This window comes from Henckelia pumila, chromosome 3, assembly GCF_033568475.1.
Source record: "Henckelia pumila isolate YLH828 chromosome 3, ASM3356847v2, whole genome shotgun sequence".
Classification (NCBI taxonomy): domain Eukaryota; kingdom Viridiplantae; phylum Streptophyta; class Magnoliopsida; order Lamiales; family Gesneriaceae; genus Henckelia; species Henckelia pumila.
In genome coordinates, this window is record NC_133122.1 from 57925961 (window position 1) to 57948363 (window position 22403).

A 22403-nucleotide genomic window follows, 5' to 3' on the forward strand; every position below is an offset into this window, starting at 1 on the left:
CGATCTGCTAGTACTGCAAATATCAAAATTCCCGAAACCATAAAACATTCAGATTCAAACATTCACCATCGAGTCATCACCATCCGCCACCTTCCGTCCTTGGAGCTTAGGCCGGCGTCTGGCGGCCCTCGTCAGAGTTTTGGGAGTCCTCAGGTAATCTCCGATATGCTCCGGCAAGTTATGATGACCATTTCCAATTTTTAGTAGTTCAAGTGTCTCTGTTTAGATATCACTAATAATTTTCCATCCATTTCATAATAGTTTCAAAAAATCAATTATCGCTCTACATGCAAAATATATTACTTACTATCTGTATTCAGTTCAGGTATTGTACACTAAAGTAGATTATATATGTTTCTGAGAAATCTGAACAATTTGCAATTCTGTTCACATCACCATCTCCCACTCTTTGGAATATGTCAGTTCCCCTGTTTTCATCGATCTTCGCGGCTTTGAAAGTTAAGCCAAGCCTGAGTATGAGCCGCTAGTTCTTGCGCGACAAAATGCATGTCTGGCCTTGTCTCTGGATCATCTCTAGTACATGCTAATGCAATGTTGACTATGAACATCACTTCCTCTGCTATAGGGCCAGTGGGGGGTGAAACGCGTTGATCGACCACATCCTTCAAATAAATATCAGAGTTGGGGTGCAATGCTGAATTCGCCGCCTTGGATATGAGCTCTCCTGGATGCTTTCCCATCATGACTTCCAATGCCACCACTCCGAAGCTGAATACGTCGGATTTCTCTGTGACTTTCATGGTAAGTGCCAGCTCTAAACATGTTCAGAATAGATAACATGTTAGTAAAAAGCATATTTGTTTCAATATAGTTGCATAAACGAAGGTAGCTTAGCTAGCATGTATAATTACCTGGTGCCATGTAGCCGTAGGAACCGGCGACTGTGGACCAGTTTGATGAATCAGGATTCAGCAGTTTTGCTGTACCAAAATCTGAGAGCCTTGGTTCAAATTCCGACTCCAACAAAATGTTGTTTATTGAAACGTCGCGGTGCACGATAGGTGGGGAGCAGTCATGATGCAGATAGGCGAGTGCATGCGCTATTCCTTGGACGATTTTCACTCTCGTAGCCCAGTGTAGTTCCGGTGCCTCCCTATCATCATACAGAACCTTTTGCAAGCTTCCTTTTTCTATATACTCGTAGACCAGGTACACTGACCCTCTCATAGAACAATATCCATAAAGCTTAATTATGTTCCTATGCCTTACTTCGGTCAATGTTCTAATTTCATTCACAAAACTAAGGAGATTCGTTGGTGGTATAGCAGTAGAGTCAGATATATTGAGCTTCTTAACTGCAACAATCTGTCCATCTGGCAAATCCGCTCTGAAAACACTTCCGAATCCTCCTCTACCTATGCAATGATTCTCGCTAAAATCGTCAGTCGCCTTGACAATATCTCCAAATGTTAGTTTCCCATCCTTTTCCCAAACGAGTGATTCAGTATTTCCAAAGGTTGTAGCTTTACTTTCTTCGTCACGTTTCTTCGTTTTCTTCCTAAAGATAAGACATCCAACAATAATGGTTGCCAAAATTATGATGCAGACAACTGGAACAATGACACCAACTAGAATCTTGATCCTCTTATTTTGTGACTTGGAAGTTGAAGAAGTGGCTTCACAAGGTGATAATCCTTGGGCAGTTCCACACAGGCCAGAGTTACCAATATAAGCTGTGGCAGGTGCTTTTGCGAATACGTCACCGGAGGGAATCCGACCAGATAGTTTATTGTAGGAGAAACTTAAGTTAGTCAGGCTATACATTCCAGATAATGATGAAGGAATTCCACCTGAAAGGTTGTTATGTGACAGGTTTAGAGTCTCCAATATGGTTAGCTGTCCCAAACTCGACGGAATACTCCCGGACAATGAATTGTTGCTGAGATCCAAAAGTGATTGTAACGCCTTTAAATTCCCAAGTTCAGATGGAATATTCCCTGATAAATTGTTATTGCTTAAGTTCAAGCTTAGCAAGTTTCCACAATTCCCAAGCTCTTCTGTAATGTTTCCTGATAATGTATTTGCTGACAAATCAAGAACTTGGAGCCGCACCAAGTTGCCAATAGTTCGAGGAATTTGTCCCTTCAATTGATTGTTCCTCAGACTGAGCTTCAACAGTTGGCCTAAACGTCCCAATTCGGCAGGAACTTCGCCGGTCAATTCATTTGAATCCAAATCAAGAACACCCAAATGTGTCAAATTCCCCAACTCAGCTGGAATATGTCCAGAAATTTTATTGTGATCCATCTGGATATTGGTAAGCTGTTCATATTGTCCCCATTTTGGTGTAAGTTGGCCAGTAAATTTGTTTCTGCCGAGAGAGATGAATATAAGATCTGGATGATATCCAAATGCCTCTGAGATGTCCCCAGAAAAATGGTTGTCTTCAAGCCTTACTCTCTGAAGGCTTGAACAATTCTTCAAACATTCCGGCAACGGACCCGAAAAATTGTTGCTGTCCACTGTAAAATGAATTAAAGAAGAGCCCCTGCATAGACCAGGAGGAAGTTCTCCAGAGAATGAATTATTTGAAAAGCCAACATTGCTCAATCCAGGACTATTTTGTCCCACCTCCATTGGAATGATTCCTGAAAGTTGGTTATTAAACACAGAGAGAACCTGCAAACTACTGAGGTTGGAGATGGATTCGGGCAACTGCCCACTCAACTTGTTTGTATTAAGATCAAGAATTTCAAGTAATGTTAAATCTCCAATAGCAGGTGGGATGGTTCCGTTGAAATCATTGAAGAAAAGGTTCAGGATTTTGAGCTTGGTGAGATTCTTGATTGTTATGGGAATTGCGCCGAAAAAATTGTTATTTGAAAGGTCGAGTTCCTTTAAATTCTGCAGGTTTCCAATCTCTGGTGGAATGGAACCTGAAAATGTGTTATTGTACAGATAAAGATAATTGAGATTTGTGAGGAAGCCTATTTCGGATGGAACATCTCCGGTGAAATGATTGTTTTGAAGCTGCAATGATGTTAATTCAGTCCAGTGGCTGATGAATGGGCGCAAGATATCTCCGGAGAGATTATTATCGGACAATCCCAAATTGGTTAACTTGGTCAAATTTGAAAAGGATGAAGGCAAAGGTCCGGTGAGCGAATTAGTGGCGAAAGCCAAGTAAGTAAGGTTAATACACCAGCCAAGCTCAAATGGAATTGTGGAATTCAAGCCATTCGTCCGGAGATCTAGATACTCAAGTTCCCTCAGATTGCCTAAAGAAGATGGAATACTTCCTTTAAAGGAATTGTTGGACAGATCAAGAATGTGGAGACCAGATATCAAGTTAATGGAATCAGGGATGGAGCCAGAGAAGAAGTTGTTAGCTAATCGAATATCTTTCAACTTCGAAAGATTGGTTAGATTTGCTAATAAAGACCCCTGAAATGAATTGGTAGTGAGATTCAGATATTCAAGCTGGAGCAGATTCTTGAATACTGATCCAGGGATTTGGCCAGTGAAATTGTTTACTGACAAATCAAGAAAAGTGAGGTTGGGACAACTGGAGATAAAACCTGGAAATTCCAATGTAAGTGAGTTGTAAAAAAAGCTCAGGTGAGTCAACAAAGGGAATCCCTGGATTCTAGACCAGTCAGTAGACTCCAAGAAATTCAAACCAAAATCCAAGTACCTCACCTTTCGAAAATTGCCAATTTGATAAGGAACCGTCCCATTGAGATTGTTATTATACAAGCTAATGTACTGAATCTCCTTCAGATTCCCAATCTCTGGTGGGATAATGCCATCGAATAAATTGTTGCTAAGGTCCAAGAAAGTGATCGTGGATAGATTGCCAATGCTAGACGGTATCGAACCGATGAAATTATTTCCATTGAGATTGAGAGTGGTGAGACTTGGAAAAGAACTAAAATCAACGACTTCAAGTCTGCCTGAAAGATTTGCATGTGATAAGTTTATGGCAGAAACCGAGCCACCAGCGTTGCAGCTAATCCCCGTCCATCTGCAGAGGCTTCTTACATTGTTTAGTGACCATGAATTAAGAGATGAAGCCGGTGAGAAGCCTGATCTCTTCCATTTTACCAGTTCTTCTGCCTCTGTTCTTGCAGAAGACTCTATCTTAAATGGAAGCAAGGCAAAAAGAAGAACATGAAGCAAGAAAATGAAAGATTTCTGGGATGTTCTCATGTCTGTTTTCTTGAAGTGAATACTCTAAATTCTTGCCATTCTCTGTTTTCTTTGATGTGGTAGATGAAAAGTGAAAACTTGGATTTTTGGCTGCCTACAGAATCAAGAATTTATGGAAGAGATGAAGATAAATAGGTCCAATAAGGTGATAAATTCTCGGGTCTTTTGTCAAGAGTAGTGGTCTGCCTTCTGGATATTTCAAGCCTATATATACATGTGCGTGAGGGTGGGCGCATATTCCTTCCTTCAAAATATGAATACAAATACAAACTTTTAAAAAGTAGCAACTAACTTGAAATGGGTACATACTACATACCCTTTAGTATTTTGGGCCGCCAAAAGGATCAAGTATTTGTAGAAGAGATGGTGTAAACATAATCATCTTAGGTGCATTATTTTAATTTTTAACACTACTTGACTCGAGTCGATTTATTCAATTTTATCCTTAAAAACACAGATGAAAATATTGACCTAAAAGTTATGCAATACCAAAAACATGAGGTGCTGGTTGTGTCCTTCATGCGTTTCCATTGACGAAAACCAAAAGAAAATCGGACCACACGTTTTTAAGGCCGATGGTGGAAAGTGGAAACAATAATTTGATATCGCATTTTTAAGATCTTCAAATCTATACTTTCACATACTAACCTCTTGGGGTTTTTTTTTATTTTTAGTGTAAATTAAATAATAAATTTCAAAAATAATGTAAAATTAAAAAAAAATTTACAAATACTGTAAAACTCCAAATCTGACAGCGGACTTTCATTCCACGTACGCATCGTCCTCCGCCACGGGGCGCGGACGCTGCCTATTTGGCAGCGTCCGCGCCTCGTGGCAGAGGATGCTGCAATTAATTTAACGCGTAAAGAATAATTCTACGCGTAATTGTATTACTATATATATATGTTCACAAATGTTATTTGGATATCACTCATACAAATATTAAACTCTTTAAAATTTTCTCTTTCCTTTTATCCGTTTTTCATTTTTATTTCAAAAAAATATATCGAGAATGGAAAACATTGATATATTTTTATATTTTGGTGGTCATATTATTGTGGATAGTGGATCGATTGTATATAGTATTCCTTATACTAGACCGATGCGAGTTCTACGTACCATTACTTTGTCCGAGTTGGTTGAAGCTGTGCATCAAATATTGAGGATTGATCCAACTACTTTTACCCTCAAATTGTCAACGAAATATTCTTTTATGGAAAATTCATCTTGGCATGAAATTCAAGTCAATCTTGTCGATGACAACGCTTTAGAGTTTATGATGCAATCTCCCAATATACGTATATTGCATTTGTACGTGGAAGCAAACCAAATTGACCATCACGTTGGTCATGTCGACCAAGAATCGGATATTTTACACGTCACCGAAGGAATGGACAACATGTATCTTTATCCTGAAAGTGGATCGTGGGATCAATATATCGCCGGCACATCAGAACCTGATCCTGCAAGTTGGCCGGAAAGTACACGTATTTGGGAACAAAATTATGGTGAAGCAAATTGGAATTCAGAAATTCAAAACTTTGTGCCACGTGTGGATGATCCTAGGAGTGAAAACGAAGATGTCCAGATAAGCGATACAGAGCCAGAGATGTCATACGGGGAGTCTGAGGAAGAAGATGATGACGATGTTGAAGATGTGAATGATGATGTACATGTGAATATCCATGCAAATACTGATGAGGGAACATCATCTCGTCCACCACCTCGTCAGAAATTACAGAGGCAAGATGTTCCTTTCTTTTCTACCACTTCTGATATGCCATCTTTTTTTAATACATATTTTGGAGAAGAGATTCCTGATTCTATTGGCGTACCTCGTGACATGCGGACAAGATACTATAATGAGGAGAGGGGAGAACTATGTGTAAACATGGTTTTCAAGGATAAAAAAGATCTGATTGCATCTGTGAAGGATTATTCGGTCAGAGTTTCTAGGCGTGAATATCTTGTTGTTGAGAGCACACGCATTTTGTGGAAAATTCAATGCAAAAATGATTCTTCCACCGTCAGATGTCGTTGGGGTCTTCGCGCATCTTTCAAGGAGAAAACAGGTTATTGGAAAATAACTAGATATGGTGGGCCTCATACATGTATATCAACCAACGTCGGCATAGATCATCACAACTTGAATAGTGATATGGTTGCACATACACTATTGGGAATTGTACGATGTGATCCTTCGTACGAGATTAAATATATAATAGAGAGTGTGAAAGATAAATATGGATATCAAATCTCGTATACGAAGGCGTGGCGGAGTCTGAAACGTGCAGTGGAAATTGTTTATGGAACTTGGGAGAACTCTGTTCAATTACTGCCAAAATATATGCGTGCTCTTTGCAAATACAATATTGGAACAATTGTCGACTGGAAGCATCTCAGAAACAATGAAGAAATAAAAACATTGAACTATTGTTTTTGGGCATTCAAGCCGTGTACTAATGGATTTCGACACTGTCGAAAAATCATTAGTGTCGACGGTACACATTTGTACACAAAGTACAAACACAAAATGTTGATCGTTGTCACTCTCGATGCTAACAACCAAGTTCTACCATTGGCTTTTGCAATTGTCGATGAAGAAACGTCTGATTCCTGGAAGTGGTTTTTGGAAAATGTTGGACGACATGTTGTATGTGGCGAAAATGGTGTGTGTCTAATATCTGATAGGCACAAGGGAATCGTGCGAGCCGTTGAAGATCTACCCTATTTCAAACCTCCACAAGGTGTGCATCGTTTTTGTTTGCGGCACGTGTGCTCAAATTTTAATTCCAGGTTCAAAGATGTGCATTTGAAAGATTTGTGCTGGGAAGCAGGTAGTCAACATCAAATTTGTAAATTTGATGCAACAATGGAGGCAATTAAGAACAAAAATATTTTGGCACACAGATATTTGGATGGAATATCAAAGGAAAAATGGAGTATGGCCCATGACGGAGGTTGGCGTCGTGGAGTGATGACGACCAACATGTCCGAGTGCTTAAACAGTGTGTTAAAGGGAGCTCGTAGACTGCCTATATCTGCAATAGTACACTTGACCCTTCTGAGATGTGTCCAATACTTCATTGAACGTGTGACAAAAGGTCAACGTATGGTTCAAGAAAATCAATTGTGGTCGGATTATGCACGGCGAAAGTATGAGGAATGGGCAAAGAAATCTAGTGAACATCGTGTTGTTAAATATGATGTACGATCACAAACTGCTCAGGTTGCAACTGGAGGAAGGCCAAGTCGCGGCCAACACATGCAAGTGGTGAGAATATCAACAACAGATTGTTCATGTGGTAAATGGACAATTTTCGGCATCCCGTGTTCTCATGCTATTTGCACCGCTAAATGGCACTCGTTAGATCCCACGACACTTGTGCAGTCATGGTACAATATATCGGAGTACCTCGCAACGTATGAAGGAAGATTTGAACCTCTTGCAGATGAAAGATATTGGGATCGTCATACCTTTGAGTTGCAACACAACCCAGTTAGACGTGAAAGAAGAAGAGCAGGTAGGGATACAACGACTCGACTAAGAAACGAGATGGACATGCCGATAGCGAGAGAGAGACAACAACGAAGAACTAACAGGTATAAACTTTGAAAATTTAATTTGTTCCTAAAAATATGTATTGTAATATATTTTAATTTGTATATGTTTTTTTTTTCAGGAGTATCAGATGAACGTGGACAATTGATTGCTTGACGAAAAATGTATAACAAATAAATGTTTGTTGGTAGCATATGCGTTTTTATAATTGTGTCATATAATGTATGCATTGAATAAGATATGTATTTGATATTGGTTAAATGCATTGATCTATTACACTAATAGCATTTTTCTTCATATTTGTTTTAATCAACTTAATAAAGTATTTAAAATAATTGTGGTGTAATAAAAAAAAATCATACGGAAAGGAAAAAAAATCACATGCATAACTAATTATCAATTACTATAACACAAAAAAAATATTATTATTGTTCATGACAATTGCAGTTATACAAATGACCACCGGTACCACAAGCAGGTGGTCTACGTCTACGTTGTCCTCTACGCACAACAGGAGCATCAACAATTTCTTCACTCCTCTCTTGTTGCTCATCTGAATAACTAGGGAATATTACAGGTGATGGAACGTTTCTTTCAGGAGCCAGAATATTGCGTTGACCAGTATTAAGCAGATCTGTAAAACTTTGGATATTTTCACAAAATGGAGTATGATAACCGGCATCAACATATGAACCAGATGGTCCTGCACCGTAAAATCCACCGAATGGTCCGGTATTGTACAACCCACTAGATGGCCCTGCGTTGTCGAACCCACCAGATGGACCCGCGTTGTAGAACCTACCAGATGGACCCGCGTTGTAGAACTCACCAGATGGACGAGGAGGAACAAACCCTGATGATGACTGCTGCGAATCAGAGGATGACACACTAAAATTTTGTGGAATATTACTGTGTCTGTCAATATCTAAATTCGGTTGATATGGCCTAAAACCAAGCCCAGTTACTGCAGGCGATATAAATCGTACAGTAATGCGATCATACCATGGAAAGTAATCATCATCGACTTCGCTAGATCTTCTGTAACGTTCTCCTCGGGCAACATTACTCAATTTTCCATTCCAAAGAATAATTGCATCTTTATGATACTCTCTCCAATCAGTGTTGCGATGACCTGTTCTATTAACATTGTGTAGGTTATCGTTGTCAAGTGCAGGCCTAGGAATAGATTGTCGCATTTTGAACTGCCTCAAGACCCGATCAGGACGATGGATCTCCACAATATCAAAACAAATCAGAGGACAAACACATCTCCAGATTCTATTATCATATGTACTAATGATCGCTTTAACATCAACATCTTTCTTGTTGTAAACTATCCAATTAAACTGCATAATAATAATAATAAAATCATTTTTAATTAATAAATAAAAATTAATATAATTGCTGAAAAATTTCAATAATCCAATAACACACCTCGGCATTAGTCATACGATCGAAGCAATCCCTTATAATTCTAACAGCGTGCGTTGGTGAATGAGTGTAACTAAACACATTTGACCACCTACAATAAAAAAAGATTATTAAAATTATTACAAAATGAATTTGTAATTTATAAAAAAGCTAATATTTTTCAAATATTACCGTGCACCATAAGGAGCATATGGAATATCTTCCTCGAATTCATTTTGAGGCACAGTCAGAGATAATCCATTTATATCAGGATTAACAAATGTAATCCTGCTCCATGCCCATACCTGCCATCAGTAATAAATTAAATTATAAATTATTATAATGTGATATTAGATGCACTTAAAAATTTATACCTGTAGGATAAATAGAGGCCCGGATATTATAGCTTTTCTTATCCGTGTTGCATTGCATAACTCACGATATAGGAATGCTAGAACTGCACTTCCCCAACTATAAGATCTGATGCGTTCAATATCCCGAAGTAGTTGCAAAAAAATCAATTTAACAGATCCTCCTTGATAATCTGGAACCATGATTCCTCCAATAATCATTAATGCTACACAACGGGTATATTTTACGACATCTATTTCTGGACTATTATCATCAATATGTGCAGCCATGCAATGCTCATATAAAGCGGTCATCGATAAGTGACCACCTTTGAAATGCGACGTCAGTGGCGTAAATTCCAATAAATCCAAACATATATGCTGCCACTCTTCAACTTTGCGTGAAACATCTATACCAATTACAGGCTCACCATCAATAGGTAGACCCCAAATAATGGAAATATCCTGTAAAGTGATGGTTGCTTCACCACATCTAAAATGAAAGGTATGTGTTTCACGTCGCCATCGTTCAACCAAAGCAGTAATTAAATGATTATCATATTGCCGAGATCCACACAACAAAACACCATAAAACCCCATATTATTTAAATATGCAATCACACGACTGTGCAGACCATGCTCATTAAATAACTGCCAAATCAAATTATCGGATCGTTTGACTCGAACTATGTCATCAATTGTTATTGTGGAAACTTCTGACGACATATGTGTGGCTTGTAAATATAGCACACTGGAATCTATTGGCCCTCGATTTGTTGTCATCCTGACAAATATACTAACAATTATATAATGCAAACCAATAAACACATATTATAAAATTACATGGTTTACAAAACATAAAAATAAAATAAAATAAAATAAAATAAATTTTAATATATGCATATAACAATATATGTCTATATATTGCACATTTTTAATATAATAACGATAACAATAAATTATATATATATATATATAAATAATATATATATATATATATATATATACATACATATATTATATACATATATACGTACATATATTATATGTATACATATTATATATATATATATATATATATATATATATATATATATATACATACGTAATATTATATAGTATATCAATAATACAATAATATCCCCACATGCATCTCTATCTAATATAATAACAACCACAATAATAAAGTTTATATATATATTTTTTAGTATTTTAATATATATATATATATATAATTCTATATTTATATATATTATAAGATTAAAATAATAATAATAACAACACTTAACGTAACATAACTATTTTTATTATTAATACATTTAATTTTTATTATATTAATATAATATATTTAATTAAAAAAATAAGAAATTTGAAATATATACTAAAACAGATTATTAAAATAAACTCAAAAAATCAAAATAATGCTTAAAAAAATTCTGAAAAATAATGCATACCTTCAAATGGTTTTTTTAGTACCTGCGACCAACAATTAAACATATTTCAATTATAGTAACTCAATTAAACCAAAACACCCAAATTAAAAAATCATAATCTCGAATTTACCTTAATTTTGAAATAGAGCTCCAACCAACCAAAATATCTTCTTGCTAGTTTGAACAACGATAGGCGGTGATGGAAGATGTGAAAATGCTCCGCCTGTGGTCGGACGATGTTTTCAATACGGCGAAGAAAACTCAAAAAATTGGTGTAAAAAAAAACCTCTCGTTGTAAGGATTCCGAAACTACTCTCGGATTTGTAATTGGAGGAACGATTCTGGAGAAATCTAATGTTAAAGAAACAAAAAATTGAAGGAGAGAAGAAGGAGAGAAAAGCCGATGATTTCTGCAGAAACTAATGAATAATTGAGCATAATAATGGAGCGGATGCTGCGTGGCGTGGGGTTGCGCAGCATCCGCTGCCACTTGTAGCGGATGCTGCCAATGTGGCAGCATCCGCTACTAGTGGCAGCGGATGCTGCGTGCGTGGCACAACCCCACGCCACGACGCAGCATCCGCTCCAAATGTTGGCGGATGGTGCCAACGTGTACTGAATATCCGCTGTCAGATTTGGAGTTTTACGGTATTTGTAAAAATTTTTTAATTTTACATTATTTTTGAAATTTATTTTTTAATTTACACTAAAAATAAAAAAAACCCAACCTCTTGCGATCTGATTATTTTCTTCTTTTTAAAATAAAGATAAATAAATAATAATAATAATAATAATAGTTTTAATTATTATTTTAATTTTCATTCTAAATTTGTCATATTAAATTAACGTTTTGCCTTTTTTTTTTGTTTTTTTTACCAACTAATAATTAAACATATCAATTTTGATATCAATGATTTATAATTATATTTTATTTATAAACATTTCATTATTCCTCATACATCTCTATTATATTTTATTATTTTTAATAACTTTTAAATTATAAACTTATAATCATAAATTTCTATTAGTTGCAATATGTGTGTTATTATTACTAGCGTTTCAGAGCACGCACGTACAATAATAATTTTATTTTTTAATTTATTTTTGTTTTCTAAATATTTTTAATTAAATTATAAAATAAAAATTTTAAAAAATAAGGTAAATAAAAATTTAGAAAACCAAAAAAAAAATTAATGGTATTATTGGCATATTAAAAAAAACCTCACCAAAAGTTAGTTACTATTCACCTTTTTTTCTTAATTAATAGTATAGATATATAAAGTTAAATGACATACCGAGGAAAAAAATAAGTTTTAGTTCATTTAAGTGTTTATATATTTGTATCGAAAATTATGGTAAAAACTATATTTTTGTATATAAATTAGAAAATGAAATTGGTCACTCTTTTGGTTTTTAAATATATAAGAATAATTACTATAGAAATTTTTTTTTTTTTTTTTTGGAATGCACTAAAATAGATACTAATTTCTGTTAAATTTTAGTGCATTCATTATGTTTCTTATTATTAGTATTTTATTAAAATTCTACTACAATCACTAATTTTTAAATCTTTATTATATATTATATAAAAATCAAAATTTCATTAAATATTATTTCATATTAATTCATATTTTTAATTATTATTTTGATTCTCATTCTAAATTTGTCATATTAAATTAACGTTTTGCTCTCTTTTTTATCAACTAAAAATTAAACATATTAAATGTAAATAGATGTTAGAAATGTTGTCTATAAACATTTCATTATTACCCATACATCTCTATTATATTTTATTGTTTTTAATAAATTTTAAATTATAAACTTATAATCATAAATTTCTATTAGTTGCAATATGTATTAAAACTTATGGCAAAAACTATACTTTTGTATATAAGAAACTGAAATATAATTGGTCAATCTTTTGGTTTTTAAATATGTAAGAATAAATTTTTTTTGACATGTATATGTAAGAATAATTAATTATGTAGAAAGATTTTTTTTTGTTAATTTTTGGAATGCACTAAAATGTTTACTAATTTATGCTAAATTTTAGTGCATTCATTATGTTTCTTATTATTAGTATTTTATTAAAATTCTACTAATTATATCACTACTATAAATAATTTTTAAATCCTTATTATATATTATATATAAATCAGAGTATCATTAAATAGTATTTCATATTAATTAATATGTTTAATTATTACTTTAATTCTAATTCTAAATTTGTCATATTAAATTAGCTTTTTTTACCAACTAAAAATTAAACATATCAAGTATAAATAGATTATTGAAATGTGGTACAATGAATTATGATGATTAATGACACAATTAATAGCACAATGCATCCAAATAATTTGACTTATAATATTGCCCTTATTTTTATCATCTAACTTTCCAAAATACCCATCACATTTTACACTCTAATGAACAAAATTTGAGCATTAATAAAATTTTACAATGCAAAAACTTTGCTCACCATTCATACTTGTATAGTAGACTAGTAAAATGCACGTTCTCCGCACGTAAGATCACTTATTTTATGATCAATTAGTTATATAATTAAATTAAAATTGATACTAATAATGAAATATATAGTTATATACAAGTGTTATATATATACATATAAATATATATTGTAAATCATGTCACATATTTCAATATGCATCCACTTCATTATCTAATTTAAGAAAAAGTATTGACTCAGAAGTCTATATATAACTTGAAACATAATATACCATAAGAAAAAAATCAAATACCTTGTAAACAAAATAATATATAAAAATAATTATAAAGAATTGAAAATAGATATTCTAAAACATTGACTCGATATTAAATGATAAAAAACAATAAGAAATCAAAGCATATGATATAATTGTAATAATTAATGCTTAGATATAATAATATATGAAATTAGTTTTTATAATTAACAAATAACATAATAACTAAAATTTCTAAGTTGTTAATTTTTTGTCATATATTTTATTACTTTATATTTTATTTGAATTTTTCAAACTTTTATTTTATATATAATAATAATAATTTTGTAATTATTTATTTTATTATAATATGATTAATTTAATTAACATAAAAATATAACAATTAAAATAAACTTTAAGTAAAAAAAATTTATAATAATAATTTAAAGTACTTTAATTTTAAACTTATTATATATTGTTGGGGTGCAATAATTGTCCCTGTTTGATAGAGCGATCGAACCATGACGTTTGAGCTGTTGTACAGTTAAAAGATTTGAGTTGCACCATTATCACCAGCTATAATTTTTGGTAAAGCAGAAAGCGTTCGGTCTTACATATATTATCACTTTGTTGTCTTCTATAAGAATTACTAGAGTGTTAAAGTACTATATGATTAATTTAACATAGAAATATAACAATTAAATATATTAAGTTGGTTGTTGTGGTTGAAAATTAAATATATCAATACTTTATAGATCTTTGATAGCGAAAGAGGCAGTATCATGCCACAAACTTGGCATTTTCAAGTTTTAAAATTTTCACAAAAACTTTATGTGAAACAATCTCGCATTCAACCCGTGAAAAAATGTCATATTTTAATTATATCAAAAAATATTTTTTTCCTATTGTAAATATAGATTTAGTTAATCTTTTTCATAGATACAGAAATGTGAAATCTTCATCATAAAAATATTCTAAACTTTTTGTTGAATTAGAAAATTCAGGCTTTGGCATTTTATCTACGTGATTTATGGGTTTTTTTTTAAATCAAATGTATCCTTGTACTACATCCAGATCCTCTACTGTGGAGAGAGAAACAACATAAGGTACTGTGCATTGAAATAACTTCTTTAATTCATATCACATGATTAAAAAATAATATGTTTAATTAATTACACACATGGAATATTGTAAATCAAGGTTATTTCAGTGCACATCACCAATGTTGTTTCTCTCTACAGCAGAGGATCTTTTTCCATTAACATGAGAGGCAGTAGCCACATAATGAGAGTATACACACATAGGCCTCCATGAATAAAAATAAATTCTAGAGGAAAGTTTGGTGTCTGACTATTAATGATGGAAAAATATGGATATTCAGTTTTTTGTAAAAAAAAAATAACAAGAAACATGGGTACTTATTTGTGTTTTTTTTTTCTTTTTTTGAGAAACCACAACTTGCATAAAAAAGAAGAAATCAAATCATTGTTTACAATATTACACAACCAACTTGGTACCACTCCCTCTACCCATTCGAAAGGCATAGAAATAGACAAAGCTTTCTTAGCAAGAGTATGTGCTACAATGTTTGCTGATCTCCTCATATGGTTGATTGAAAGGAATGTCGTATTGAGATAGATCAAATTAATCTCCATAGCTATCACACCATTCGGGCCAATATCTTCCCCAGGAAAAATTATCGCTTGAATAGCCTAGCTAGAATCCGAGAATATACAAACCCCAATAAAGCCCTGACATATACAAAAGTCCATCCCAAACCAAATGGCTTCCAATTCCGCTCCTTTAACCGATCCAGGATTCTAAATCGAAGCAGCCTTAGCACCCATTAGTAAGCCATTTGAATCCCGAATCACTGCCCCTACACTGAATTTATTTCTTGAAATATCATAGCCCACATCAACATCAAGCCGTAACTGATTTATTTGAGGAGGCCTCCAATTCCGATCTGAGCTAATTGTTCTTGGATTTAACAATGTAGAACACTGCTTGCTTGCATATTTAAAAACTTCCAATAACAAAATGGCTCAATCGACATTAATCTCCCTCATCGGCCGATCAGTTTCATGTATACGTTTACAAATTTCAGTCCACGCCGCCCAAGCCATCACAGCAAACAATTCAAACTCATCCTAGCTTGCTCAGATTTTAGAGATCAACATACCACACTCAACAAAAGAATTCACATAACATCCCTTCAGATATCTCCAAAATATTGTATGTTTCCAAATCTTTCTAACAAAAGGGGCCAAAACAATATGGCATGACTTCATGTTGCATAATTAAATTTACATACCAGGCAGATTCCATTTGTTGGAATATGGTTCTTAGCCAAGTTTGCAGCAGAAGGAATAAAATCCCTCGAAGCTCGCCACATGAATATCTTAACTTTCGAAGGGACTTGAAGCTGCCAAATGAGTTTCCACCAAGGTTCCATCAAATTTTTAGAATGAAAAGGATGAGGGGCAAAGTTCATCATCTCAAGAGCATAACCAGCTTTGACACTGTATAAATAGAGGCGTCAAAACGGGCCAGCGGGGCGGGCCAGCCCACAACTTGTCGCAACCCACCACTAGACGGGTTTAGAAAACACCAACCCAACCCACCTATTTTAAGTGGCGGGGTGGGTCAACCCAGCGGGTCTACGTGTAATTTGGTGGGTTTTTGCGGGCCAACCCGCAACCCACCACAACCCACCATTTGGCGAGGCGGGGCGGCCCAACTTTAGGCGGGTTGGGAAATCGTCAACCCAACCCACCTATTTTGTATGGTGGGACGGGCCAACCCGACGGACCTAGCCCATTTTGACAACTCTATGTATAAACCATTCTTGCTCCCATGCCAATACCAACTATCTGCGCATCCCCGACGATTCAATGAAATATCCAAAATGGTTTCCACTTCCATTAAAGGAAATATCTGTCGAATTATCCTTTCTTGCCAACATCATGTTTCTGAGATAAGGCTCGCCACTTTAAGATCATTATCAGCGCCAATATTAAGAGAACTTCTAAAATGGTTCAGATTAGAAATCCATGGCTTCGTGCAAGATGAAACACTTTGTCCATCCCCCACTCTCCAACACAATCCCTTATTAACAAGATCTCGACTCCAAATAATTGATCGCCACACATAAGATGGATTGTTTCCAATTCAGCTGCCATGACATCCAAATGTTTGAAGTATCTAGATTTTAGAACTCGAGCCATCAAATATTGAGGATAATGTTTAATTCTCCAAACTTTCTTAGCCAAAAGAGCTTTGTTGAAAGCTGTTAAATTCCGAAAGCCCATTCCTCCACAACTTTTCGGTTTACAAAGGTTATTCCATCTAACCCAGTGCATTCCTTTTTCCCATTGTTGGCACTCCACAAGGGGCGAATCCAGGAGGTAAGGTTTGGGGGAGCCGAATATTAAGTGACGTTGCGACGGTGTCGGAGCTACCAATTTCGAGCGAAGATTATTAGTTTCGCTCTTTTTACTTATGGTATATGCGTTATTTTCATAAAACTTTCTGTTTGAATGTGAGATATATAAAGAAAAAAATAATTGACAAACTTTCTGTTCAAAGGCCACAAAGATCTGTCACTATTAGCGAAATCAAATTTTAACTTTATAAAAATCCTAATTTTTGTGTCATTTTATATTTTATTTTTAAAATTTAATGTAAATTCAGAATTATTTTTTTTTACTAATTTTTTAGATATTTTTCAATGATAAAAAAGTGTGTTAAAATAAAACTTTAAAAATAAAAGTAAAGTTTTAGTTTTATAGAAAATACCAACAGTTAACGATACATGAAAAAAAAAATAAAAAAAATATTTCAATTTAACAAAGGATTAATATATAATAGACATTAAAATTTGTTGAACCATTAAAATCGACCCAATTAAAAAAATATTGAAGATGTCAATGAATCCATGAGTATAAGACAAAATATCTATTATCTATTACTATTATAATTATATAAGTTTCAATTGTAAATTTTCAAATTTGCCCTTATTTATCTTACATAATATTAATTAAATATTTTTGTCATTTCCAATGTATTTTTTGGTTTTCCCTTTCATTTTATAGATTAGTCTAGAGTAATTAATTTTTTTATTAATTGTTAACATTTAATTCATGTCTTAAATTAAAAAAAGTTATTAATTAATTAATTATTAATTATTAAATAAATATATGAGTTTCAATTGTGAATTTTTTAATTTGCCCTCTTTATCTTACATAATATTAATTAAATATTTTTATCATTTTCAATGTATTAATTAATTATTAAATAAATATATGAGTTTCAATTGTGAATTTTTTAATTTGCCCTCTTTATCTTACATAATATTAATTAAATATTTTTATCATTTTCAATGTATTTTTTGGTTTTCCCTTTCATTTTCTAGATTATTCTAGAGTAATTAATTTTTGTTATTAATTGTTAACATTTAATTCATATATTCAATTAAAAAAAGTTATTAATTAAAATTTATCTTAAATTTTGTATCTATTTAATTATTCAAAGTAAATTAATTGTTAAATTTAATTCATTTCCTAAACTAAAAAAATTATTGTTGAATCCGATATTTTGGTGATAACAAACAACAACTCATTGTATAGGAATGTGCTGCCAACCATTGTATTTCAGGAACCTACTACAACTTCTACCGAAAGCTTGTCAACCGCCTTTGCTCTCGACCGGCTGAAGTCACAAGCCTATCAACTGGCTATCAAAACCAGCAGAGGATAAATCTATCTACCGGAAGCTTGTCAACCGCCTTTATCTCTCGACCGGTTGAAGTCACAAGCTTATCGACTGGTTATTCAAACCAGCAGAGGACAAATATCTCTACCGGTAGAATGCCAACTGCCTATCTAGATATCTCGAGACAAGTACCTGTGACAAGATGTTCTTTGCAGGATCTTTTATTAAAAGCAGAACCGGCGTTTCAGAAGATTTGTTGACTCCTGCAAATCAAGACAACAGGTTGTACCAAAATGGCAAAAACACAGAATGACTGCAGATAAAGCATTCGACCGTTTATTCCAGTTTTGGATCCTGGAAGTTGTCTGCAGTGTACGATCCTCATGCAGAATCATCAATGCATTTATGAGCATTAAATGTGCATTCAATGCAGCATCAGAACGTTCAAAATAAAGACGTTGATGATTGACCTATATAAAGGGAAGATTGCTCAAACAACAATATGCAGTGAGACAAGACAACGAAGAGAGACAAGCAACTCAGAAAAATTTCAATCACTTGACTAATATCAGAAGTCCTCATCTGATATACTTGAGCACACTTACAAGATCATTCATCTGCTGCTCAAATAAACCCTCGCCTACAGTTCACATATCTGATCGTCAAGGATCATCCTAGGGTTTTCAAGCCTCTCGACCGCTCTGCAGTCTGAGAAGCTCAACTCAACTATACTCAGTGTTGAAGAGACTTGAAGCTGCTCTGAAAGCTTCCACCAGTCTGATAAGAACTGAGAATCTTATCTGTGTAAATCTAGGAGTTTCGGATTAGGCATTGGATAAGTCCTAAGTCTGAAGTGGGTGTATTACAAGACGTTGTAATAACCAAAGTCTTCTAGTGAATTCCTTCCTAAGTGGAAGAAGGGGAGACGTAGAAGGATTAAGCCTTCGAACTTCCATAAAATCGTGCTTTAGCATTTACTGCAACTTATCTCACATCCTGCTCATACATTGCATTATAAACTTTGCATCACTAAAACCTTTGAACTATTTCCGCACTATTTAAGTTGTTCAAAACATTTTAGAAGTTGAGAAAACTGATTAAGTGAACTAAACCTCACTTGATCTTTCTAAAGAAGTAGAAGAAAAGTTTCAGAGTGTATTCACCCCCCCTCTACCCTCTGAACCGATCCAAACAAGTGGTATCAGAGCGGGTTCCTTTCTCAACTGCTGATCTGAAGTTTTCAAATCATGACTTCTTTCAACAGAATTCCTATGTTTTCTAAAGAAGAGTATGATGATTGGAAAATTCGCATGCAGGCACATCTTGCAGCACAGGATGATGACATGCTATATGTCATAACAGACGGTCCTATCAAAATTATGAAGGTCAACCCAGCTCTAGCCGATGGTGCAGGACAAATGATTGAGAAACCAAGAGCTGAGTGGACCACTGAGGACAAAAAGAAGGCCAATCTTGACAATGTGGCCCGGGACATCCTATACAAAACACTGGACAAGAATATGTTCAGCAAAATCAAGTCATGTTCCACAGCAAAGGAGATTTGGGAGAAGCTCACTCAGCTGTGTGAAGGGAATGACCAGACAAAGGAAAACAAGCTCACTCTGGCCATTCAAAAATATGACAACGCCAAAATGAAGCCAGGGGAAACCATGGCTGAATTTGATGAACGGTTCAGTAGTATCATCTGTGATCTTACTGCTTTAGGTAAAACTTATACTAACCGTGAAATTGCTGTGAAGGTTATGAGAGCTCTGCCCAAAGAATGGGAGATCAAGACAGTGGCCATGAGAGAGTCAAAAGATTTGAGCAAGGTTGAACTGCATGATCTCTTTGCTGATCTCAAAGCCTACGAGTTCGAGCTCAACATGAGAACAGAAGATGAACCATCCACATCTCAACCAACCAAGGCCTTAACCTCAACCGTGATACGTCCACCGGTCGAGGAACCTCCAAAGAGATCAGCTGAGCAAATCAGCAATGAATCCATGACACTCTTTGTCAAGAAATTTGGTAAATTTATGCGTAAAAACAATTCTAAATTTAAAAATTATCATAAATCGGACCATACAAACGATGGTCCTACTTGTTTTAACTGTGGAAAGCCAGGCCATTTCATTGCAGACTGCACCAAGCCTAAGAACAATGATCAGAAGCAATTCTCCGAAAGAAGAAGGGGTAAGGAGGATAAAAGGACGTTTAGAAAAGGAAAAGACCAAAGGGTTCTAGTAGCAGATGAAAGCAAAAGCAAGTGGGCTGAGTCTGACTCTGACAACTCCAATACCGGAAGCTCTTCAGATGACAGCGATGATGAAAAAGTGGAATGCCTTATGGCCGACATCGAAGAAGAAGCTGAGGAGGTATTTGACTTTGGCTCACCTGAATTTACTCACAGTGATTTAGTTACTGCTTTACACGAAATGGCTAATGAATACAAAGCATTATCCAAGGAGTTCGAGGAAGTAAAGGCAGAAAGAGCTAACCTAAAAGATAAGTCAAGCAAATCAAGCTGCATGCAGCAAAAAGAGCTTGATGGTCTTAAGGTCAAGCTAAGTCTGCTGGCTACTGAGAACGACACCTTGAAAAGAGTATTCCAAGCTACCTTGATTGAAAATAAAAAACTACTTGAAACCATTAAGGCTTGGAATAAATCTTCGGTAACCATTGACAAGATTCAAGAAATCCAAAGACCGGTGCATGATAAAACCGGTCTAGGGTTTGGAACAAATGAACAGTCTATGGAATCCTGTATTCAGTCAAGCCTGGACAAAGGCAATCTTAACAAAATAAGATTTGTCAGGTCCAGCACGATATATGAACACGATAAGTGCAGCTTTGACAAAAATCAGAAAGTATCGAACGAACGAAGCTCTAAGCATAGAGGGCTGGGATATGTGGATCCCCAGACCTCTAATCAAAGAGGAACTTGGATCAAACCAAAACCTAATGAAAGAAGAAAGGGAAACCAATCTAATTTCAAAAGGCCATGGAATGAGTCTAACTACTCTAAGAAAATATGGTCAAAGGAGAAGCCTTACCAGTACTTTAATTGCAGGCCAGTTCAAAAGAGGTACATGCTAACTGATGAAAATAAAAAAGGCAAGCAGCACACAGCAACCTCACAAGCACACACATTTACTGCCTATCGACCGCACAGATTTCTGGACACACACACGGGCAAACCTGTAAGGGTGTTCCAGGTGTGGGTCCCGAAAGGGCTAATCCGACCTGGACCCTACTAGATATGGGTACCAAAAGTTCTTCACTCTTTGCAGGTACTAAAAGTCCAAACGGGCGAGAAAACCACTTCTATCAAGGACACTACCTGGTATTTAGATAGCGGTTGCTCACGACACATGACAGGGAATCCAGAACTTCTAACAGAAGTGGTGTTGTGCAAAGGACCAAAGATCAGCTTTGGAGACAACTCCAAAGGTAAAACCGTGGGTAAGGGTAAGATCATCCATGGTAACTTCATTATTAAAGATGTGTTACTTGTTGACAAACTATGCTATAATTTGATAAGTATTAGTCAACTATGTGACAATGATCATTCGGTCGAGTTTCACAAACACACGTGCCTCATAAAAAATGACAAAGGTGAGACTCTTATGACCGGTGTACGAGACCTAAACACCTACAAGGTAAACTGGTCTTGCTCACATATTTCTTCACCCACTTGTCTTACTGCTCATCATGATAAACATTGGTTGTGGCATAAGCGGTTAAATCATCTAAATTTTAAGTCCATTTTTAACTTGAGGAAGCATGATTTGGTTTCTGGTCTGCCCGAAGGAGATTTTGTAAAAGACAAAGTTTGTCCTGCTTGTCAACTAGGAAAGCAGGTGAGAGCAACTTTTAAAAATAAAGGGTGTATGTCCTCTTCCAAATGTTTAGACTTACTTCACATGGACCTATTTGGTCCTATACCAGTAAGAAGCATAGGGGGAATGAGATATGCTCTTGTTGTTATAGATGACTTTTCTCGATTTACTTGGGTCATCTTTCTCTCTTCAAAAGATCAAACTGCACCTCACCTGATTAAGCT

At 34.8% G+C, this 22403-nt stretch overlaps 1 protein-coding gene and 1 pseudogene across 1 annotated transcript; one reads left to right on the plus strand and one right to left on the minus strand.

The window, feature by feature from the left end:
- Positions 1–227: 227 nt before the first annotated feature.
- On the minus strand, positions 228–4514 carry LOC140887755 (uncharacterized; annotated as a pseudogene).
- A 1893-nt stretch (positions 4515–6407) lies between these two features.
- Positions 6408–7945, plus strand: LOC140893409 (uncharacterized). Its single transcript, XM_073302482.1, has 2 exons — positions 6408–7773; positions 7854–7945. The coding sequence occupies exons 1-2, from the start codon at positions 6518–6520 to the stop codon at positions 7864–7866; spliced, it is 1269 nt and encodes a 422-aa protein (XP_073158583.1). The 5' UTR covers positions 6408–6517; the 3' UTR covers positions 7867–7945.
- The last annotated feature ends 14458 nt before the right edge of the window (positions 7946–22403 follow it).